This window comes from Periophthalmus magnuspinnatus, chromosome 8 (assembly GCF_009829125.3).
Source record: "Periophthalmus magnuspinnatus isolate fPerMag1 chromosome 8, fPerMag1.2.pri, whole genome shotgun sequence".
Lineage (NCBI taxonomy): Eukaryota > Metazoa > Chordata > Actinopteri > Gobiiformes > Gobiidae > Periophthalmus > Periophthalmus magnuspinnatus.
The window spans coordinates 15,934,841-15,959,953 of NC_047133.1; the positions used below are offsets into that span (position 1 = coordinate 15,934,841).

A 25,113-nucleotide genomic window follows, 5' to 3' on the forward strand; every position below is an offset into this window, starting at 1 on the left:
GTCCCGATCAGTCCCTCCAGACTGTTTTATAGCATCTTCCTCCATTTGACTGAACCACTGTGTTCAGCTGTGCTCAGGACGCCAGCACCGCGGGGCTCACCTCCAGCGCCAACGGAGACTCTACGTTCAACACCAGGAAGTAGCACTCGTTCACAAGAGCCCAAGAGACGCACACACCTGCGACACTATACAGGGCATCTGAGGTGCACACATGTGCTAGAGAAATAAAACAAACATCAAAATACAAAGGCCAAACTAAAGACGCCATTTCTGTTTAATGTTTGAAATATGTGATTTTGCAACAATTTTATATTGAATTTTTGAGTTTAAAAACAAAATAACTCAGACTTGAGGATTTCTGAGTGAGAATATTTTTCGTAAAAAACAAATTTTTGTCATTTTATCCCATTTATTTATCAGTGTGTTTCCAGCCTAAGAAAAATGCCAATCTTGTGAGTTAAAATATCTGCTTTTTAAAACTTTACTGCGTTAGTTTTTTCAGCTCCAGAAACAGCGGTACGTTTATCCCTGAGATTAAACCAGATGCCTCGCCGCTCTCATCCCTCCACACGTCTCTGATTTCACTCAGACACTGGCCCTTGAGCCGACAACAGCACAGGAGCTGTTACCACAGTGTTACTATAGCCACAACACTGTCGCCACGGAAACAACTCATACGACTGAAGTGACTGAGAGAACAACAAGATCTGAAACGTCTCTCAGAGCAAAACTTTATACAGAGGAAAAATGAGGAGGACGAGGAGATGGTTGTGTCATTAAACAGGTAAGGAAATATCAGTTTAGCTTTTTAAGAGAAGAGGAAGAGGATGAGGAGAGGAGGAAGAGAAAGAGGAGGAGAGAAGGAGGAGGAAGAGAAGAGGAGGGAGAGGAGGAGTAGAGGAGAACGAGGAGACGGAGGAAGAGGAGACAGAGGAAGAGAAAACGGGGGAAGAGAAGAGGAGGAAGAGGAGAACGAGGAGACGGAGGAAGAGGAGAGAAGGAAGAGGAGACAGAGGAAGAGAAAACGGGGAAGAGAAGAGGAGGAAGAGGAGGAGAGGACAAGGAGGAGGAAGAGGAGAGAAGGAAGAGGAAGAAGTGGAGGAGAGGACGAGAAGAGGAGGAAGATGAGACAGAGGAAGAGAAGAGGAGGAAAACGAGAAGAGGACGAGGCATTTATGTTCAGGGATGCACCGATCCAGCTTATTCAGTTCAAATACCGATATCGATGCTGTGACTTTAAGCATCTGCCGATACTGATGACCGATGATCCCAGAGCAGAGATGGAGAACGGCGCTGATTCTCTTAAACACTTCTCTTGTTCCACAGATCCAGTCGTTATGTAAATGTTTCATGTCAGACTGAACAGATCTGGATGAAGAAAAGTTCAAACATTATGAGCTTTTCTGACCGACCTACATCTGATTAAACCTGCAGGCGTGACACTGCAGGCTCGCCTCTCCGCTGATCGGACCTGTAACTTGGATTGGTGGTGTCACTTCCTTGTTGTCAATAGTGAAATAAAAAACCCAGGATCATGTAGAGCGGGTTAATACGGACATTTAAGACCAAAATGACGAGTCTGACAGCAGCAGTTACAGAGAGAGGGGACACAGTTTTTACACAGAAAGTGAATTGGAGCCAGAGTCGATGGAGCAGGAAGTGCAACCATGATCACTTCCTGTTTGGAACGCGGCGGCTAGCAGGTTAGCTATGTCGGTTTATATAAACAGTCTATGGTCTAACCCAAGACCAAAATACAACCATGTGCTTGTATGGGAATTGAACTGGCAACCTTCTGGTTCCTGGAGTTCTTTCAGTGCTCTGCTCAATCTCTGACCTGTTTAAATGTGGTGGAGCTGGTTCTGTGGTATTATTTATTTATTGGCTTTATATCTGTTTGTGTTTCAGTCATGACTCACTGGAACCAAACAGAACTCGCTCCACAAAGACTCGACTCTCCCGTCCCCACAATGCCCAGATCTGTGCAGGAATGTGTAAGAGGGAGCGGTCATGGGCACACACCAGCGGTCAGGTCAGGAAGAGGTCAGGGAAAGGTCAGGTCATGGAGAGGTCAGAGGAAAAGCAGCTGGCACCGACCGCTCACAGGATCTGACCAGAACCACTCTGACCAAACACAACAGAACACGAGGAGGAGGAGGAGGAGGAGGAGAAGAGGAAGAGAAGAGACTGGGGAGGAGGAGGAGAAGAGGAAGAGGAGGAGGAGAGACTGAGGAGGAGGAGGAGGAGGAGAGGAAGAGAAGAGACTGGGGAGGAGGAGAAGAGGAAGAGAAGAGACTGGGGAGGAGGAGAAGAGGAAGAGGAGAGACTGAGGAGGAGGAGAAGAGGAAGAGGAGAGACTGGGGAGGAGGAGGAGAAGAGGAAGAGGAGAGACTGGGGAGGAGGAGAGACTGGGGAGGAGGAGGAGGAGAAGAGGAAGAGAAGAGAAAGGAGGTGGATAAGAAGAGGAAGAGAAGAGAAAGAGGAGGAGAAGAAGAGGAGGAGGAGAAGAGGAGGAGAGACTGAGGAGGAGGCGAAGAGGAAGAGAAGAGGAAGAGGAGGAGTGACTGAGGAGGAGGAGGAGGAGAAGAGGAAGAGGAGGAAAAGAGGAGGAGATAGAGGAGAGGAAGAAGGAGGAGAGGAGACTGAGAAGGAGGGATGGGAAGGAGGCGGAGGAGAGAGGAAACGGAGGAGGAGGGGGAGGAAGAGGAGGAGAGATTGGGAGATGGAGGAGGAGAGGAGGACCAAAAGAAAACTGTTTTCACTTCAGTATATTCCTTTGGAGAATTGTTGAATTTAACCTTCAGTAAAGCTTCAGTATGTAACTTTTCTACATTTCTCTTCTCACCTCCATGGAGACATCACTTCCTGTCCCACTGTCTGGAATTTTTATCTCCATGGAGACAAGCAGGCTGAGCTACAGGTTAGATCTGTGGAGAGGTGAGCCCACCTACACCCAATACACTGCACTGATTTACTCAGTAAATGTAAGACTGAGTTTAAAGTTCTACGGTGGAACATTTCAGGAATAGCAGAAACAAGAAGTTTACATTTAAATACTTTTATTCACTTGAAATTAGTCTAAAAACAAAAGCTAGTTCTGCACAGAAAAAAATTATATTGTGCTGGCGTGGCTTGTTGTCATGGATATAGACAAGTTTAATGCCATACTGCGGAAAATTCCAGACAAAGCAAGAACACGTTTGTGGAGATATTGTCTAAGTGCAACTGCGAACAAATTGAGTTACGTTTTGTGTGATGTGACTGCAGTAATTTGGCCTTTTTATACCAGATGCCCTTCCCAAAGCAGTAATAAAAAAAAGTTACATTGTGCAGCTTTTATGTTTAGATTTAAATAGTTTTTATCAACTTCTTATGGAATGAGTCACTGGTTTTGTTTATCTCTGTCCTGATAAAAAAGGAGTTTATTGCCAAATTTTTTGCCAAAGCAGAAGATAAAAAATTTACCTGACCTGAAACGACATTCAAAATATCTGTGAAGCGAGGGATGAGAAAAAGAGAGGAGAGGAGAGAGGGAAGAGGAAGCAGATGTGTGAGAGCAGGAGGGCACATAGGAAGTACAACAGACCAGAAGAGAGGGAGGGGAGAGGAGAGAGGAGAGAGAGCAGAGAGGGGAGAGAAGAGAGAGGCGAGGAGAAGGAGGAGAGGAGATGAGGGGAGGGAGAGGAGAGAGAGGAGAAAGGAGAGAGGGAGGAGGAAGCAGATGTGTGAGGACAGGAGGGCACACAGGAAGTACAACAGAGCAGAAGAAGAGAGGGAGAGGAGAGGAGAGCAGAGAGAGGAGAGAGAGGGGAGAGGAGAGAGCGGAGAGGAGAGAGAGGAGGGGAGAGAACAGGAGAGAGAGGAGAGGATAAGGAGGAGAGGGAGAGGAGAGGAGAGAGAGGAGAAGGAGGAGAGGGAGAGGAGAGGAGAGGAGAGGAGAGAGAGGAGAAAGGGAGGAGAGGAGAAAAGGAGGAGGATGCAGATGTGGGAGAGCAGGAGGGCACACAGGAAATACAACATGCCATTGTTTAGAACGAGGGAACAACGGGTCCACGAGAGGGAGGAGAGAGAGGGGTGGAGAAGAGGGGAGAGAGGGAAGAGAGGGAGAAGAGAGGGAGGAGAGAGAGGAGACGGGGAGGAGATAAAGAGATGAGAGAGGGAGAGTAGAACAGGCTCACGAGAGAGTCAGCTGAGGACAAAACAGGAGCCAAGCCAGACTGAGCACAGGGAGAGAGGGAGGAGAGAGGGAAAGGGGAGAAGAGGGGGAGAAGAGAGGGGGGGGGGACATGAGAGGGGGGAGAGAGGGGAGGAAGTGTAGAGAAGGGGAGAGAATGAGAGACAGAAAGGGAGGGGGAAAGTGGAGAAAGGGAAGAGAGGAGGGGGTTGGGGGTTAGAGGAAGAGAGGGAGGAGAGGAGAGGGGAGGGGGGGTGGTCAGCAGACAGAGGTCAGGAGGGATGGAGGGGTCAGCTGGATGTGGTGAGAATGACACAGTTTGAAACTAGACAAAGAATAAAAGTGAAACAAGTTTGTTCTGTCGTTCTGGGAGCTCAGGATTTCTACAGGTTCTGAGCCGCATGTCCGAGGTGAGCCGTGAATCTGAAGTGAGTCTGAAGTGAGCCATGAGTCTGAAGTGAGCCGTGAATCTGAAGTGAGCCGTGAATCTGAAGTGAGTCTGAAATGAGCCGCGAGTCTGAAGTGAGCCGTGAATCTGAAGTGAGTCTGAAGTGAGCCATGAGTCCGAAGTGAGCCGCGAGTCTTAAGTGAGTCTGAAATGAGCCGCGAGTCCAAGGTGAGCCGTGAGTCTGAGGTGAGTCCGAAGTGAGCCGTGAATCTGAAATGAGCCGTGAGTCCGAGGTGAGCCGCGAGTCTGAAGTGAGTATGAAATGAGTCGTGAGTCTGAAGTGAGCCGGAAGTGAGCCGTGAGTCTGAAGTGAGCCGGAAGTGAGCCGTGAGTCTGAAGTGAGTCTGAAATGAGTCGTGAGTCTGAAGTGAGTCATGAGTTGTGAGTCTGAAGTGAGCCGCGAGTCTGAGGTGAGTCTGAAGTGAGCCGTGAGTCTGAAGTGAGCCTGAAGTGAGCCACAGCAGGAGCCACATGGAGGATCTAGAAATAACCCTAAAGATGTGGGAGATTCTTCATGTAAACAGAATACGGCTCTGGTGGAGCTGTCGGAGCCGCTCTGAGGCCACTGTGAGAGTCAGATTAAGACGCACCATAGTTATAGTGGTATCGGCTCTCGGTATTGGAGCACGAGTACAAATATGAGTACTACCATCTGGTATGGGACCAATAGGGGTATCGCATCAGTATCTGATTTTACTCTAAACACATAAAGCACATACAGCCACACCCACAATGGACATGTCATAAGAAGTACAGAAGTACACAAAGTACTGCATACACTGAGTATTTAACAGACTGAGATCAGAATCAGTTTCATGGAGACGTTCAGAGAATTTTAATTGATGAAATGAAGGCGGAGCACAGCCCAGTGCGACGCGTCTGCTCCAGAAGAACGACAGAGTCACGTCAGGATAAAAGACTCAACAGAATCAAAGAAATTAAATAAGAAATAATCTCCAAGAAACATCTCCAGAAGGACACAGTGAACTCGGGGATTGTGCGGTGAAGGCTCACGGGTCAAGGTGTGAGACGTCTGCTTGTTCAGGGTCATGTAGGAGAATGGGACATATCGGACACGTTTTTAAAGCCACAGTTTGCAACTTTTTTAGCAAAAACATAGACCAAAACAAAAGCATGTTTTTGTTCATTTTGGTTGTGTTTATTGCACTGAGCAGTTTGCATCTCCATGAACAGCTTTAATATCGATAAGTATATACACCTGTTTAAGTGCAATATCGATTCCGCCGATACTACAGTGTTAAGTATCTGCTCTGGTGGTCAGCGTTTATTTACTTCAAACAAAAATAAAATAAGAAAAAGCTGATCCAGGTGTTTAGGGAGCTGTATTTTTATTCTTCAAGTAACGACAGAACAACTTTGGTCCATAAAGTCTCATATCAATGTATATGTCCATCCAGGGTATCGACTGAACCGATATTTAGAAGCCGATATCCGATTCAAGTATTGGATCGGTGCCTCCCTAATTTCTGTACCATTAAAATGATTCTGAAAACACAGTCACAAGTGCAGCCTCTCATCCGTCACAGCGGACGACTTTGATCCCAGATTTGGAGTCAATGGGTGGGACCGTTATACCACTGTCAAACACCGGGGGATCCACTGAGCCCAGGCTTCCAGACAGTGACAGATGTTCACAGCTCCAGGTCATGTAATATGGACAAGCTCAGGGTTAAAGCAGAACTAAACCAGGTTTTAATGAGGTTTAAGTAAGAAGGAATATTTATGAAGTACTCGATCTACTAAAACTGGACAACCAAGCTCAAAAGAAGACTCAAGAAGGATTTTATCTGAACTAGGCCGAGACCGGACCGGACTAGGACTAATCTGAGGCCAGTCTTTAGTCCAATACTGGAGCAAGACTGGAGCGAGGATTAAACTAAGTCTAAACCAGGACCAAATCAAATTGAAAAAGGATCACACACACAACAGACTAACCAATGACTACTTAATGAGCATGAAACCAAAGACTAAACCAAGGACTAACCCAGGACTAAACCAGGACTAACCCAGGACTAACCCAGGACTAACCCAGGACTAACCCAGGACTAACCCAGGACTAACCCAGGACTAAACCAGGACTAAACCAGGACTAAACCAGGACTAAACCAGGACTAAACCAGGAATACACAGGAAGAAACCGGGACTAAACCAGGACGAGATCGGGACTTGAATGAGACAAAACCATGACTAGACCAATCCAAGTTTTTCTGTCTCAATACCAATGCCGATACTTTGGTCTGGATTGATATCAAGGAACAACAGATACTTAAAACCAGAGACTGAAAATATCATTTATTTCCTTGACCATGTGCTTGTAAAAACACATTTGGTCATGTTTTACCTTAAGCTGTTTGTGTTTAAATCGTCTTATTGTACCAGTTTATCGACCAAAATGAGATAGACTGGACCTATATCGACAGAGCCGATATCCAAAACCAGTATCATATTGTGCATCTCTATTTCATACACCACCATTAGCTACATTAACCTCAATATTAGCATGTTCCCGACTGGAATTCCTCAGCCATGTTCTGTATTCCATGATTTCCTCCTCTTCTTCCATATTGTTCCCCGAGGACGAGATCTTTGTCTAAAACTAAAATGGAAACAATTACTTCTGGCTCAGACTCATGTGCAGCACGTCCAGGTTCCTCTCCCTAAAACAGGTGCACTGACTCCCTAAAGTCCTCACTCCCCTCTCTCACTCCCACTCAGCACGACCTTTGACCTTTTAGAGCAGGTGTCAGGTGCAACAGCGCAGTCCACAGAGAAAACGCACAACTATAAGTCGCACAATGGAATAAATGTGCTCCTGTCCAACATTCAGAACCTCTACCCGGACGAGGAGCGTAAAGAACGAGGAGCGTAAAGAACGAGGAGCGTAAAGAACGAGGAGCGTAAAAGACGAGGAGTGTAAAGGACGAGGAGCGTAAACAGGAGGCGCAGACGGGTCACATCTGTCACAAGGAAAAATGGAACATTCTGAGATTCTGAATTCTCATGGAGCTGGTGAACTGTGTGACTATCGGCTCATTCAGAGTTTCATTAAAAGGTTAAATGTAAGATATATATGTTTAATGCCATACTGTGTAACATGAAAGGCAAAGCAACAGCATCTCCATTGAGACAACAGAAGCAAACCCTCCACTTTTCAAATAGCAAGACTAGTCTCTAAAGATATATATATATATATATATATATATATATATATACACACATCTTTAGTATTTATAAAGGTAAAGATAAAAACAGCTGTTGCAATAAAACACAAAAACACAATTGTACGGAGCCCAGCCAAGGACATTTGCAAAATATAATATTAATGCGTGGTCATGAGATAATATCAGGTTGCCACATGATATTATCTTGAGGGAACGAGATGTTTTTGTTGTTGTTGGTTTTTTTTTAAAGTTCAGTATCTCGCACTCTCATGAAAATATAGATATAGAAATGATTATGTTCCCTCAAGATAATATATATTTTTTATCTTCTCCTTTCCATCATCTGTGGGGCGCCGTACTAAGGCCTTTTCCACTTTTACAAATGTTTCTTTCCACCTTAGAAACAGTAGGGGGCACTGTTTGGAGTTTTTTTTCCCCAGCCTGATGTGTTTTGTTTCTTTTACACCACAGAGCGTCTTAAGTAATTAAAAAGGCGTGATTTGGCCCTTGCATCGTCAGAGCGCTTTAATTCGTCTGGATTACAGGTCTCCATGACGACAGAATGGGGGCAGTTCGGAATGACGGCGTTTTAGATAAAGACTCTGTAAAGCCACAGCGAAAGTGCCATTAAAGTGACACCGCAGACGGTAAATATCAGACCGTTAACCTCAGGATTCTGATGGACAGTTTTGTACATTTTGACATTTTTTTAAACTTAGCTGGCTCAATATTTCACTTCAGTTAAATGTAAAAACTTAAAAGGCAGATTTTAGTCATAAACTCTTCAAGATGAAAGATCCTCAGTGTCATGACTTGTGATTAAAATTCAAATCATCATCTCTGAGTCCAAGAAAATAGTTCTACTTATATTTAAGCAGAGATCACCCTCCCCTGGTCGTGTCCCTCGTTCTTACCTGCGGCGGAGTGGATGAGCACGCTCTGGTTGGGCCTCAGGTGTCCGAAGTCAAACAGCATCATGTAGGCCGTGATGTAGTTGACGGGGAACGCCGCGGCCTCCTCAAAGCTCATGTTGTCTGGGATCAAGAAGGTGTGATTCACTGGAGCCACCACCACCTCCTGCCACAGCCCAAACCGACTCAGCACCATCACCTTATCCCCGACCTGCGGCACAGGACAGACGGGGGTGAGGACGAGGAAACGACAAATTGAAACTCAGGCGTGTTTGTTGAATAATAAAAAGCTAACATTTTGGAAGGAGATGGACACATTTATGCAGGGCTGGTATACAGCACCATCACCTCAACTCCACCTTCTACCACAGCACAGAGGAGTGAAGAGGAGCCATATTCTCTAAAAACATTCACAAATGTAATTCAAAACCAGCAAACAGAAATGTTTCTTTTGGATGTGGGTGCAGCCTCCTCCATGTTTAATGAGGGATTTATCAGGCCAAGTCTACGATAAAAAGTTCAAGGTCAAGGATCAAAGCATCTTACATCAAGAACCACTCACACATTCACACACACATTGATACACCAGTGTACACAGACACTGGGGCGAGTCTTGCCCAAAGACACAATGACAGCATCTGTGGGAGCTGGAATTGCACCACCAACATTTGGATCAGAGGACAACCACTCCACCAACTCAGCCACTGTCGTCCCAGTTTAGGTAAATTTATGTATTTGAATTACATGTAAGCAAGCATTTCTTTTTGAATAATCTTTATATGGATCTGTAAAATGAAGTAATTTTCCTCAGTTCCTGATTGTCCTCTGCTTTGAATAGATGTAAATGAAAACAGGTTTTGGACATGTCGCCCTGAAGGTGTTAATCTACGAGATACAGCTTCATACGGTTTGATATCAGAGGGGTCACTGCATGAGAGGGGTCACTGCATGAGAGGGGTCAGGGAACTTTAAAATCTTAAATATTGAAACCAAAATGTAATAATGTCATAAAAAACAAGAAAATCACATTTCAAGCTTCAAACACAAGAATCAGATTCCATCCAACACAAGGAGGCACCGAGTCATTTTTTTCAATCTGATACCACAAACTTAAGCATCTGCCGATACTCGATACCAACTGATACCAACCGATACCAGAGACTGAAAACTTATCCAGATGTGTTATGCAGCTGTTAATTATCTCTAAAGTAACAACAGAACAACTTTGCCTAAATAAAAGTTCAAAAATCCGTAGACTTTCTGGGCCAAATATGACCAGTGAATAGTCTTATTATATTAGATTAAATGTCCAACCAGGATATCAACTAAACCAATATGAAGCCAATATCTTGCCCAGTTCTCGCTCTGGATTGGCTCTTTGGTTGCTATGATACTGGTCGGAATTCCAAATATGTAACTGGGCTCTAAATTAGCCGCTATAACTGCTAGCGTTGATGAGCTTCATTTGGAGCTGAACGCCGTGGGTGATGTCACACTCACTCTTTCTAACGAGTAGACGAGTACAGCACATGTAATAAACAGAAACAGTATTATTTCCGTCTCATTTAACAAAGCAAAGTCCAGTTTAATAGAAAAATCGCAAATAGAAATGTTTTGCTGGACAGTATTCATGACTAAAGACGTTGGCGCTCCCGTTTCCCTCGTGGCTTCATAGTGTGAGCTCCCATCTGCCCGAGTCCAGTTTTAGCCCTGCAGGACGAGCGTGTGCAGCAACACAGGAAGAACACATCAGAGGTTTGTGCTTCTCTCTTACAACCGTGTGGACATGCAAACACGCAGCCACGTCCTCACAATAAATAAACAAATAAACAAACTGAACAGCCCAAAACAAACAGAGCATTGAATTGAGCTGAGCGAGGTCGGTTACCACGGCAGCAGCACTGGTTTCAAAGAAAATACTGAGGAATTAGGTCAGGGATAACACGGTCAAATTCACCAAGCATCTACTATGGCCCAAACGAACACTGAACACTACAGGAGAGCACAAAACAACTGTGACAACAAGCTAGCACGAACGCTTTACATATAAGACACTCCAAGAACACGGAATAATGGAAAAACACAGTGAAAAGTCATGTTTATACTGATTACCCACCCAAACCCTAATCACTTTGTTCAGTTTATGAAGCTGAAACTTTACATTTTTGCCCTCAATGGTACAATTACTGTAATAATGAGGAGATTTTTTCCATGTTTATGTAATAACAGTAAGATCATAGACTGTACACATATATATATATATATAAATGGACACAGCTAATGGCAATAATATTAAGACCAAAACAAAGCAGAATTATCATCAAAAACTATTCTAAATGTGCCATATTGTTAAAAAAAAACCCAAAAAAAACATGAGCTATAATAAATAAACAGCAGATGCAACATGTGGTAGAAATGTTAGTGTTGCGTGTTGTTTTTCCGTTGTCCAAGATACACTGTGAGAAGTGTTAAAACCACACTCACTAGTCTCTGTCAAATCCTTTAGTCTCACAGAAGGCTTTAGGTAACTCTGTGTTTGCATTTACATGTCTGCTGTTTTATTTCACATGTCTTTTGTTTAATCGTCCTTCCCTGTGCTCAAACACTAACGTAAAGGTGTGACCGCTCTGAGATAAGAAGGCCAAATGTCCAGCCAGATTGACCTAAATGTGGACTGTACTTGGGGAAGGGCTCGGACCTCAGACCTCAGTGTTTAAGTGCGTTTCTCCATCGCTCTGGGCAACTGCAGCAGAAACTTGTAATAAACCAACAAAGACAGTGTTCTTGCATGTTTTGGTTTTATTTTACAGATCATTTCCGCAACACTTAAGTAGTTTGTGGCTATAACGAGTCATAGAAGTTCAGAATTCAACCGAAAACAGAAAAATAACCAAAAAACGTCCCAGTAGCACAAATAAAAAGTCCTCATGATAAATATTGACTCCAAAAATGATGGTCCCATGTCTCAAACTGAACGCTAAGTCGATATAATGATTATCGTGACAGTGTCTGGAGCTTGTTCTGTTCTTTAAGGCTCATGTAACTAAACACGGACGAGTCAATACTGAAATGACGACTCACGAGAAAGGCCAAACTGTTCAGTGATTTTCAATGTGTCACAATAGAGACGTCCTCATATCTACAACTAATATTATCATTTCATTTATGTCTCAGCCTGAGTCTTCAGCCGTTTGCACCAGGGCGGAGGTGGAACAATCGTCCGATGTAATTGTTGCCTGTTAAATCCAGACTGATCTCTCTCTGTGTTTTATACAGATTAATATCAGTCTGGTCCCTTGTCCATTGCGTCTCAAGCCCTGGTCAGTCGGATCTGTTTATTCCAGTGACTCATGTGAAAAGAAGGAGCTCATTGGTCACCTGTGATTTACAAAGAAAATCACTCTCAGATTCACAGAGTTTAGGCTTCGCTCACTGATTCCGCAGAAATTCGCCATGTTTTTCAGCCCTGTGAGATTTTTTTTCTGTTATAAACGGACCATGCCTGTCCCTAATTGGCTAATCCACCTGTCAATCATGCCAAATTTCTAACGGGGAGGTTCACCGGTGACCAGACTCACATTTTCATAAAGTATTTCAGCTTGTTCTGGATCCAGGGAAATGTAATTAAGCTGTTGTGGACCAGTTCTGCCTCTTTGTGAATTTTCATAGAATCAAACTTGCAACTTCTCTACTGCACATGACTACTAACACCAACGCCCCTCCCGTGTTACACAACCCGCCAAAAAATCTATCGAAATTGAGTTTTTGTCAATATTCCTCACAGACGTATAGACGAGTCGCTGCATCTCCAAATGTCACACATTAGACGGGAGCCATGTTTTCAAACCAACATCACGGAAAATCATTTGAACCAAATTTCCACCATTTTTGTCCCGACCCGTTTCCTCTCGATTCAGTCCAATGTGATCCACCACTGTCACTGTCCAGATGTCCACTTCCCTTTGGTTCAGCCTCGTCCAATCAGAAGCGTCCATTCGAGGGACACAGGAATCAGAGTCGAAAGTATTATTATAATCTAGTTCCTGTTTTGTTCCTCGGCCTTGTCCGAACCCTCTCAACAAAAGGTCACTACCCAAACAGCGACCCCTCTCCACACTTCTTCTTCCCCTCTTTCTCTTTCACTTCCTGTCTGCTTTTCCTCGAACATATTTGGAACGTCTGCCTTCCTCAAGTCACTCCATCTTGACAGACAATGCAGTACAGGCCGACTTTCTCTGCTGAGTGTTTAAAGGCGGGGCTTACATCTCGTCTTTTCAAACCATCAGACAGCTCAGCTCCACACAGTCTGAAATAGTCTGTAAACCTTAAGAATTTTACTAGAAAATGAGTCTGACAGCAGCAGTTACAAAGAGAGGGGCCACAGTTTTTACACAGAAAGTGAATTGGAGTCAGAGTCAATGGAGCCGGAAGAGCACCCACGATCACTTCCTGTTTGGAACGCGGCGGCTAGCACGTTAGCTATGTCCATTTATATAAACAGTCTGTGGGTCACTCCATTTTTAGTGGTGTCCAAATGTCCAGTTGGTGAAAAAGCACTCAAAATGTGCACCTTGCGAAGTAGTGTCCAGTGCTGGTCACTAGACTTGTCAATATAGACCACAATGCACTGCAAGTTGTAAAAATAACAGTGGACAGCGACAGGTCTTTAACTGGACACAATACGACTGAATGGAGCAGATGGACGTGTTGATTTATCACACTGTTGATCCTGGTTATGAATAAAACACTCTTAAATAAACACATCTCAGACAAAACGCTGAAAAATACAGTCCGTTTGTGCGCGACCCAGGTTGACATAAATGTGTGAAATTATTATTAGTCCATAAAGACTTGTGTTAGTCCAATCTGATCATTATTAATGACAGAAATCTAGTTTTATCAGAGTTTAGACACTGGGACACTTCACACGTGAGAGGGGCAGCAGAGACTCAAAAGACCCAATGCAAATACAGAACTGTCCAGCAGTGAGGTAGGACTTCTGCCGTTCCAGTGCATACCCTCATATCCCGACACAGTGCTGCCGTTGGGACAAAAGGAACTGGAGGTTAACATTAAATCTTCTTCCCCTCTTTCTCTTTCACTTCCTGTCTGCTTTTCCCCAAACATATTTAGAACGTCTGCCTTCCTAAAAGGACTAATATGCAGGGGCGTCAGACTGGGGGGGTAAAGGGTACTGTTTACCCAGGGCCCAGTGCAGAGGGGGGCCCATTACACAGTCTGTAATGAGCATTTGTCATTAGACGTTAGATGTAGTGTGGGCCCCCCAAGATGATTTGTACCCAGGGCCCAGAATTTGCTGCTACACCCCTGTCAATGACACTGTCCACAATCAGTGAGGAGGAGGTCTTCAAACCCCTCTGCCGTGTCAGTGCTGCGTCTGGATTTAAAACCAGAGGGAACGTTCACGGATGCCACGCCCATTAGGAAATCTTTCATCTGACAGTACACAGTTTTTTATTAAGATTTTTGAAATGAAAAGGAAGCTTTGACATTAGTGTGAGCTTTGCCGTGTCAGAGGCGTCTAGTCTGTTTTTTTTATAAGAGGCGGCAGCACCAGAGCAAGTGTAAAACTCTGAAGAACACTCCCCTTTGACAGGCTGTAGTTTGCCATTTTCAAAGGAAGTTGTTGATGGCCCTCTGCATCCACATATGAGCAAAGTGAAAGTGAAAATGATGAAAAACAGCAGAAACCATGACAAAGACAGATGCCCCAGTGCTCTGAACTTTACAAAGAAAAAAGGAAAAGGAAACTGTCACATATTTACTGTGGCTTTATCACAGACTGTGTAAAGAAGTGGATTAAGTGAGTGTGACGTCATCCACGGCGTCGGCTCCAAATTAAGCTCATCGAGGCTAGAGCAGGTATAGGGGCCGATTTGGAGCAGAATTCCATATTTGGAATTCTGACCACGAGTATCATAGCAATGAAAGAGCCAATCGGGAACCATGCTGTTGAAGGCTTCCGCTTAGCAACACTGTCAGTTAAACCTGTCGCTAACACGCTAACACTAGCAAGAGCGACCTTGGGGAAAGAAGGTGTCTGATTTGTTGTTCATATCTTAATTTACAGACACACTAGTGAAATAAAAACCTTGGGATCATGTAGAGAAAGTGAATTGGAGCCAGAGTCGATGGAGCCGGAAGTGCGCCCATGATCACTTCCTGTTTGGAAAGCGTCTGTCACCTGCTTATTGCCACGGAGATATTATTGTTGCCATGAATATAAGCCATTTACACCAGCAGGCCGAGTTACAAGTCAGGTTTGCAGAGAGTTTACAGTAATGCAATAAAGATACTCTTACTGAATAAAGAATTGCATTAAAATGACTAGTATGAGTTTAAACATGTCTACCTTGCATGTTGCTCTAAAAATAAGAACAACATGCAAGATAGACATGTTTAAAGTCATACAGTGGAACATTCAAGGCAAAGCAGTAACATTTCCATGGAGACAGGCAGACCGCAGGCCATCCATCTTTAACTACAGACACTTGTATTGATGTTTATCATGTGGAGATGGTCTGATGCCTCCTTGTTCACTCTGTGTTTTGTCCTCCATGTCGTCGTCGTCGTCGCTTCCTTGTTTTGTTAGTGGAGTGTGAAGTGTGCCAGATGCCCTCTCCTTCATCTGAGACATGAAACAAAAGGCCCATCTTTTAATCTGACATGTTTCTGCTCCCGTCAAAGTCCCTGTAGATCCTAACGCCTGAGCCAAAGACGAGCCGTGTCCTCGCTCTAATGCTTCTCAAGTGACTCATTCTCATCCATTAAGTCCAAGTTCTTTAGCGATTACCAACGCCATACGATACTGGGGATAGAGTGGCTTAAAAGGCCCTACAATACACAAAATGGACTCTTGTATCTTTAATTCATGTTCTAATGATGTTCCCTCCTGAAAAACAGACCTGGAGTTGTGTTTTGTTTCATTCACACATGTTTGAGTAACACTTTATTATTAATCTGTCTACATCTCCAAAGCTCAGAATGCTCTGTTCCACCTTGTGATGTCATGAAGTGGTAGTTTTCAAGTTAACAGCTCCTTTTACCTTTACTTCAGTAGAGATTGGCTACTCCAGAACTGAAATGATCCAAATGTTTCTAGTGAAGGTGTATGGAGTTTACAAACACAGTGGAGCACTTCCTGTATTACCACATGATGACATCACAGGGTGGAACAGTGTGTTTTCAGTTTGAGAGAAGAACTGAGCCTAAATATGCAAAGTTTGTGTGTTAAACATGTGTTTGTTTGTGATGAGGAAACATTTAAACAGAAATCGGAGAATAGAGGAAATAAGTCGCTCCCACAATGCATTTTGGCCACTGCTGTTGAATTTCAGTGAATCTACATGCATGAGCAACAGCGCATGGAGCCGGACGTTCACCTATGATCACTTCCTATTTGGAATGTGGCGGCTAGCAGGTTAGCTATGTCCATTTATATATACAGTCTATGGTCTGATCTGAAAAAATAAACACAACTTGAAGAGCTCATTTGCAAAAACAGAAGTTCCATTTTTAAAAAGTCAGAGGTTTTTAATTTACTTTTAGTATAGTGATATTTTCAAAAGCTAAATGTATTTTACAGCTGTCAAACATGACTCCATCCCATCTTGACAATAATGTAAAAAGGATTTTATCTTTTGCCAATATCTGTAGAAGAAAATAAAAAAACATATGGAAATTTTTCAAAACAGATATATTTGGTTTCGGTTGAGCTCATCACTTATTTAAGCGTGTTTGGATCAGGAAAACCAACCATCAAGGAAAACTTAACTGTGATAGTGTGAAGTTGTTGTCTTTATTTGGTTTGAAATGCTTTGTTTTAAATTCTGATTCTGCTTTGGTTAAACCAGATACGACCTGTTCAGCATTTAGCTGAGCACTCACTAAAATGACTCATTCAGATGCAGCTGTTTGTGCATAAGGTTTTATGTTTGTGATTATCATGTGAGTTAGCATCAGGGCTACAGAGGCTGAGGAGGGACAAACCAAGGCCAGACCATAGATGGATATATAAATGGACATAGCTAACCTGCTAGCCGCCGCATGCCAAACAGGAAGTGATCATAGGCGCGCTTCCTGCTCCATCGACTCTGGCTCCAATTCACTTTCCATTGAAAAACTGTGCCCTCTCTCTGTAACTGCTGCTGTCAGACTCGTCATTTTGGTCTTAAATGTTCGTATTAACCCGCTCTACATGATCCTGGGGTTTTTATTTCACTATTGTGTCATCAATCAAGATATTAACATTAATAACAGACAAATCAGGCGCCTTCTTTCTCCAGTGTTGCTAAGCGCCCGTATATTTATCATGTGAGTTAGCGTCAGGGTTACAGAAGCTGAGGAGGGACAAATCAAGGCCAGACGGTCGTCCTTGTGACAGAGTTTCAACATCTTTACAGTGTGAGAGAGACGCTCACATTTCCTGATCTGTCCTAAAGCCCCTGAACGCAGCACAATGTCACAGTGCTGAGTAAGAGTTCAGTGAATCGACTCATCACAACGGCTCTGATTCATTTGTGGAGTAAGAGCCGCACGAGTCAGCCGCCTCGTGGTTTTCGGGATTTGGGTGAACTCAGCAAAAGTACAAGGATAATATTTGTGATGTTGGTTTCTTGTAAGTGTGAAGTAAAATGGGTAAAGACAAACTTGAACCACAAAAGAATGAAAAGCTGCACAGTAAAACCATAAACCAGTCTCCACTTTTAGACAAGTACACAGAGGAGGAACGCAAACAAAGTAAAATACTGTATTTAAGCATGCATTTTACGTATTTGTACTTTACAGTGGAAACTTTTTACTTGTAGTATGTAGTGGAGTAGAAAGTACAGATACCGCTCTCAAATGTAGTGAACTGGACTGAAAAGTAAAAGTATTTTTATTATTGTGTGAGACCTGATGAAAAGGCTGAGGGTTTATTTTTAACATGTTCAGAATTTGAACAAAACAAAAATATACAAATAAAAACAAAAAAATGATCGATTCAGTTGTTTCTTTAAGTACATTTTTAACCAGGTACTTTAATACTTTAACTTAAGTCAATTTTTCATGTGATACTTTTACTTTTGAGTATCTTTTGCCCCAGTATCTGTACTATTACTTAAGAAAATCATGTACTTCTTCTACCACTGCAAATATATACACAGTTATGCAAGAAAAGATTCTTTTTCCTTTGTACTGGAATCAAGTGAATTTTTAACGATACAACAGGCCCCAGTGTAATATTTTGTAGCTTTGTCCATAAAATAAAAATATAGATCATAAAAGTCCTGTATTGTGTCATAACAGTACGAACTGGGAATAAAATATATTCCAGGCCCGTTGACAGATGTTTGAGGGCCTGGGGGCAAGAAGCCTCACATGGGCCCCCCTCTTATATGAATGAAAAGGGTGAAGGTTCAATTCTGTCCCCCTAAAACCCTGGGCCCCTGGATGAAAGACCCCTTTGTCGCCCCCTATCGCCTCCCTTGGTCTATTCTATTGTTTATATTCAAGTCATGTTTAATCAAACTCTAATTTCAACAAGAAGGTGTAACTGTATCATGAAGGCCACGCCCACTTCCTCATCTCCAAAACAAGAATGAGGCCTTCAGCAACAAAACATCACTTAAATCACAAAATAACACGGCAACGGGAAGACATTTTATACATGTATATTAAACTGGATTATAACCCATTTTGTCCCCTGGTCAGCAGGAACTAGCTTCAGGATTAGCATTAGCATGATTTATACCTGTGCAAACACAAGAGAACTTCTAAGTGAGTGTTTTGTTTTTTGTTAATAAACACATATCCTTCCTTCCTTCCGATCTGATGAGCCTCGTTCTAGTTTTGGAGATGATGAAGTGGGCGTGGCCTTCATGATACAGTTATAAACAAACTCTTATGTCAACAAAATGATATATTTAAATCACGTTTATTCAAACAATGGAATAAACCAGGGGAGTCGACGGGGGGGACAGAGGGGTCTGTTGTCTCGGGGCCTGGGGTTTTAAGGGCCCAGAATTGAACCTTCATCCTATTTGTTTATACAAGAGGGGGGCCCATGTGAGGCTTCTTGTCCCCCGGCCCCCATATTTCTGCCGACGGGCCTGGAATATATTTTATTCCCAGTTGGCACAGTTATGACACAATACAGGACTTTTATGATCTATATTTTTATTTTATGGACAAAGCTAGAATCAAGTGAAGTTTTAGTATTAAGGGAAAAGCCGTTACAGATTTATTTTGCCCTCTGTGACACCTTTGAGTTTGAACAGAGTTTGAATCTTTGAATACAGAAGTACAGGGTCAAGGGTGGGGACAGGGGCAGGTGGAAACAGGAATAAAATGCAAAAGGTTTACTCAAACATCTATGATCAATATACAAGTTTGAGTAAACAAACTTGTACTAGAACAGGGCTTGTAGTTTAGAGCAGATTAAAGCTCTTTTTGTAAAACATCTGCTTTAATGACATCATTTGAATTTTAATGGAGATTTTGGAACTTGTAACGAGCCATTTTAAAATACTGCCTGATAAATGAGCTCTGAGTTTATGACGAGCGAACAGAGAGAGGAAGCAGCAGAATGGAAATACCAGACTGACCATGTGGGCCGACCATGTGGGCCGAGGGGAGGTAAACCAAAACATCTGTGTCACGCTGATCCAGAACGCAAACTCCAGAAAAGACAAGAAGACAGAGGAGAGAGAGAAGAGAGAAAGACTCTAGAACAGAGAGAGAGAGAACAAAACACCAGACTGACCATGTGGGCCGCGGGGAGGTAAACGAGAGAGAAAGAAAGAATGCAAACTGTTAACTCTAGAAAAGACAAGAGAGAGAAGAGAGAAAAAGAGAACGAAAGAACGTAAACTGTAGACTCTAGAAAAGACAAGGAGAGAGAGAAGAGAGAAAAAGAGAGAATGAAAGAATACAAACTGGAAACTCTAGAAAAGATAAGAAGTGGGGGAAAAGAGAACGAAAGGACTCAAACTGCAGGCTCCAGAAAAAAACAAGAGAGCGAGGGAGACTCCAGAAAAGAGAATGAAAAAACACATTGGATCATTTTTATGCAGTTTGTGTTTTAAAAAAAATTAATTATATTTTCACTCTCTGCTCTGGTATCGAGGCTCGGCCGATACTTAAACCCAAAGTATCAACATCAGTATCGGAACTGAAAAAGCACGATCAAGCATCCCAATTTGTGATCTCTCCATCTCTCCTCCCACACCATCCTCCCCTTCTTGTCTCTATCTGTTTATCTATCTACCCATCCCTCCTTCTAACCTTCCATACTTTAACTCACTCTCTCCCTGTCCTCCCCCTCGCTCCTCTCCTGGCATCTTCCTTTTCTCGCTCTCCTCTCTTCTTCCCCCCTCCTTCTCTCTCTGCTCCCTCCTCATCTACCCCGTCCATTCCCTCCTCTCTTCTCTCCCTCTCCTTCCCCTTCTCTCTTCTCTCCCTCTGCCCCCTCCATCCACCCTCTCCCTCTCTCCTGCTCCTCCCTCCATCCTTTCCTCTCCTCTCCTCTCCTCTCCCTCCTTACCCTCTCCCCCCCTCTCTTCCCTTTCCCTCTCCCTCTCTCTCTCCACCTTCTCCCCCCTCCATCCCCTCCCCTCTCTGTCCTCCTTCTCTCCTCCCTCCTTTTCCTCTCCCTCTCCTCTCTTCCCTCTCCTCTCTTCTCTCCCTCTGCCCCCTCCTCTCCGAGTTCACTGGGGTCACTAGAGGTCACTTGAGGTCAGGAGACAGTAGTGGAACTTTTTAAATGATGGACTCCCCACATTTTGACTTGGACCTGAATAAAACCGTTTCATTATGTAACTACAAACGATGCCAGAGTTTTAAGTAATAAATAAACGACCAGAATTCGATTTGACAGATGAAAAGTGGCGAGACGCAGGCAGAGTGCATTTTGGGACTTTATATATGCTAATCCTCACAGAAAAAGTTTCAAGTTTTTACAAGTCGTCATTGTAAAACCTTAAAACGCTTAAGAAGTACTAAGCAGACGCTAACCATTACATCACCTGTTAGCATGGGCTTACTCCAGTATTTCATAACAACATAATGAGCCGTTTCATTTACAAAGAGCGAAGAGCTAACACTGTTTTTGGCAGTTGCCCATAATGAAAATGCAATAACAAACGGCCCTGTGCTTATGTCAGAGCTGCAGAACAAGTGGACTGGGTCAAACAGCAGCGGCTTGAGTTTCGTTCCTTGGACAGGACTTGCAGATTGCTCCTAAACTCAAAAATCACTTGTTTTTCGCTGGAGTCTGGTTGTCCCCAAGGCACAGGCTCCAGTGGAAGTGTCAGACTAAAGCAAATGTCTCACTTTGTCTCATTTACTAATCAAATGCAACATTACTATTGTTTCAGCATAAATACCCCGTCCCCACACTCCTCATACACACTGGTCACTCTCTCCATATAACGCGCCTGACCACACATGATGGACGTCTTTTGGCTGAGAGTTTCCTTTGACCGTAGACTCTTTGTTCTCTGTAGGAGTCCACACACGCTCCAGTCCATTAGTGGAGCTTCATTGAGACGTCAGTTTGATGAAATTAATATGAGTCAGATCTGAGCTCCTGCTGTTTATGTTCTTATACTTATACTTTCTCTAATTAAGAGGCACTCATCGTCTGCAGCGGAGTATCGGGCATTAGACACGCCCATGACTTATTGATGTGAATGTGCGCCGGGCAGCATAGAGAGAAAAGCCTCTGCCATCAGGTCAGCACATCGGCTCTGAGACTGCTGCCAAAACATCTGAGACCTGCCTCCATTAAACATCTCCGACCGGCCTCCATTAGGGAGATTGGCCCTGGGTTTTATGGCTCGTCTGGAGGCGACGTGGGAGAGCGGCTGGTGACAGCGGAGTGCTGCCTGACCTCACCTCTCCACACAGTCTGGACTGGCAGAGTGACACTTTATAGAAACGAGCACCAAAGCAAAGAGCAGGACCCTGGGTCTGCTGCTGACCGACCCCTGAGTATTGATCACTCATCAGATCTGATCACCTAAGGAAAGAGGAGAGCCACTCCCAGCACGAGCCACTCTCACAGACGGATCACGTGATCAGAGGTGACCAGAGACAGATTAAAGTGTGACCATAGTGATCGAGCGTGAGTCATGTGCAGCATTAGTGCCATTAGAGGCGTTGTCATGGAGATGCCGCCATCAGACAGCGCCTCGTGCGTGACTCATCATGGAGGAGATGGACAAACAGCAGAGTGACCACAGCAGTGACCACAGCATTGGTCAACCAACAGTGTGGTGTTTAATGGTCTGTACTGGTTTCACTTTGTCCAAAGAGCTTGTGGCTTTTGTTTCAACATTTTATGAACATGACCAAACCCGACACAAAGACGCGCCTCAGCGCGGTCAGAGCGCGCGCCTCGCCCTCCGCCTGCGCACGAGCAGCGCTGTCTCCCGGTAACAAAAGGCGACGGTAACTCCGCTTTGTCACCGGAGTGAAGCGTCACGCACCGACACAGAGCCGCCGAGCGCGGACCTTCAAAATAAACTCGATCAGAGCCATTTCCCAAAGGCGGGAGTCATTGATCTGTGCGCGTTTCATCCACAGCGTCTCCATGGAGACAGTTACATAAGAGACATCCGTGAGTGCCGTTTAGAGCACCGTTTAATCCGGACTAACGCGGTCTTAGATGGTTTCAAACTGGATCCTGACGCTTTAACTCTGAGGGTCGGGGGTTAGATTTCCGGTCTCCTCGCGCACCGCTCCCTGCGCCTTGACGCAGCGCACATCAAACAGCGCTCTGAGACGCTCAGGGTGGATCCCACATATTTATGCGTTTCTTCTATAGATCCAAACTTACAACACGCTGTTCCGTTACGCACAAACAGAAAAGACACTTTACGTTGGCAACTTCTTCATCTGAACTAATCCAAGTTGTTCCGCGCTGTGCGTAAAAGCGCCACAGTAAAAACAGAGCAGAGGGCGACGCCTGTTTCCCTTTGTGATCAACTAAACAAACCAAGAACACCCTTCAGCACGATGGATACATTTCAGACAAACCACATGGTCCTTAAACACACCACGGTCTGTGCCATGAGGCTCCACTGAGACAACAAGTGTCCAAGTGTCCCTGTGCGACAACAAGTGTCCAAGTGTCCCTCTGTGACACGGGGATAAACCTCAAGACAAACCATTTATCATCTCACCCCCTGTGACTATCTCTGTGCCTGAATTATTAAAGATAATTAACACATTTCAAACCATGAACCTGTTTTTACAGCGCTGAGCTCTGTCTGAGCGCGTGACACGCCCATGTCCACATGAACAACTGTAGCATCTCTGAACCATCTCCTCCATCACCTCCATCACCTCCCTCACAGACGGGCTCAGTGCTTGGTGTACAAGGTGTTCGTGTACAGGGGGTTGTGTTCTTACTTTTCTGTCGGTCACCTCCTCTCCCACCGCCTCCACGACCCCCGCGCACTCCATCCCGGGGGTGACGGGCGGGGAGGGCATCCGGTCGTACAGCCCCTGTCTGGCCATGAGATCCGCAAAGTTGAGTCCGCACGTCTTGACGCGCACCTGGATCTCTCCAGCTTTGAGCGCGGGTTTCCCCTTCTTCACCTGCAGCTTGACTTTATCATAGCCGCCGTACCCCGTGAGCACGAGCGCGCGGTAGGTGAACGCCTCCTCCTCCGGGGCCTTGTCGGGGGCGGCTGCAGGAGTCGGTGCTGCTTCGGCCGCTTCAGTTTTGGCATCAGTTTTGGCTTCAGACTCGGACTTTGGCTCCTCCGCGGGTTTGGTCTCCTGTTTCTGGTCCGCGGCGTTCTGCTGTTGGGCAGGTGCGTCTTCTCCGGACATGGTGCAGCGAGAGTCGAGACAAAAGACTCAAAAACAAACGAGATTCTCCTGGTTTAAAGTTGAAAGTGCGCTGCTGTGGACGGTGAGGCGGACTGTGAGCGGGAGCGTGTTTCTCTGAGCCTGACAGAGTGGGCTGATCACTGAGGCTGATCACTGTCAACTGTGCGCGAGGCTGAGTGGGACGAGACACGGACTGGACGCAAAACCCGGACAGGAGCGCCCTTAAATCCACGGAATGGCGCGTTTTTGTAGAGGGAGGGTCAGACCTCAGCCAGTATCGATTCTGCAGTGATTTGCAAAAACATCAGCAGACTCATTTATTTAAGCATCAAATGAAAAAGCGAATTTTGTTGAGTTTGGGTTTAATTAAAGTCCGGGTTTTGCTCTGGGTTAAGTTTGGTCCTGGATCCAGAGCAAACTGACTGAGGGGAGTTTCAAAAGGAGCCAAGAAAAAGAAAAATGAGAGTGAAAGCATTTTAAAGCAAGTTTGCAGTGAACTGTGGACAATGTATAAATGTAATAAATTGCTTACTTCTTACAAAGGTGCAAAACGTTCTGTTCCCCATCATGCAGCAGTGGCCATATATAACAATAAGGGAAAATAACAGCTATGTTCTGGTCATGGTTATCTGTTTGGTTATCTGTAGCCCCTCTCATCTCAGTAATGTGTGACCCTCACTCTGTGACCCTCACTCCGAGACCCTCACTCTGGGAGGGTTATAAACACTCACCTTATTTGATTTGCTTGAAATTTCTTGTCTAATGTTTAACCCCCAATCTTCTAGTGGTATAAAAACTCTGGTACAATCCCACCTTGTCAGACTCTGAACAAGACTCTACACAAGACACAGCACTAGACTCTGAACAAGACTCTACACAAGACTCTGAACAAGACTCTACACAAGACTCTGAACAAGACTCTACACAAGACACAGCACTAGACTCTACACTAGACTCTGCACAAGACTCTGCACAAGACTCTGCACAAGACTCTGAACAAGACTCTACACAAGACTCTGAACGAGACTCTACACAAGACTCTGAACAAGACTCTACACAAGACTCTGAACAAGACTCTACACAAGACTCTGAACAAGACTCTACACAAGACTCTGAACTAGACTCTACACAAGACTCTGAACAAGACTCTACACAAGACTCTGAACAAGACTCTACACAAGACTCCACACTAGACTCTGCACTAGACTCTGCACTAGACTCTGTTTCAGACACTACTCACTTGACTCTGCTTTGAATTTTGCTGGACGCTGCCTTTAACCCAACTCTATGGCTGTAACCGACAATAAAGATCTACAGAATGATCCTCGTGCCTCTGCGTCTGTTCTTCATGCAACAGAAAGAACAGAAACCGACAGAACCCTTTTGCCCCCGCATAGGCCCAGGCCTGGATTCAGACTCTGTGTGCTCTGAGTTACAGTTCATGTTTCCTTGGGTTGAAAACCAGGCCGGTTTATTGCAGATTATGGTCCTGACTCAGAGGACCTTGACCTGCAAAATTCAAGCTGAAAATGGGCTTTGGCTGGGCTGGTTTTAAAC

At 44.5% G+C, this 25,113-nt stretch overlaps 1 protein-coding gene across 1 annotated transcript in view; it reads right to left on the reverse strand.

The window, feature by feature from the left end:
- The window catches only part of vat1 (vesicle amine transport 1), a 59,304-nt gene extending 35,549 nt beyond the window's left edge, over positions 1–23,755 (reverse strand). The window contains exons 1-2 of the mRNA XM_033971458.2: positions 23,131–23,755; positions 8,719–8,926 (exon numbers count right to left, since the gene is read on the reverse strand). Coding sequence (XP_033827349.1) covers positions 8,719–8,926; positions 23,131–23,556 — 634 coding nt within the window. The 5' untranslated portion in view covers positions 23,557–23,755. The remainder of the gene's footprint in view (positions 1–8,718; positions 8,927–23,130) is intronic.
- Positions 23,756–25,113: the final 1,358 nt, after the last annotated feature.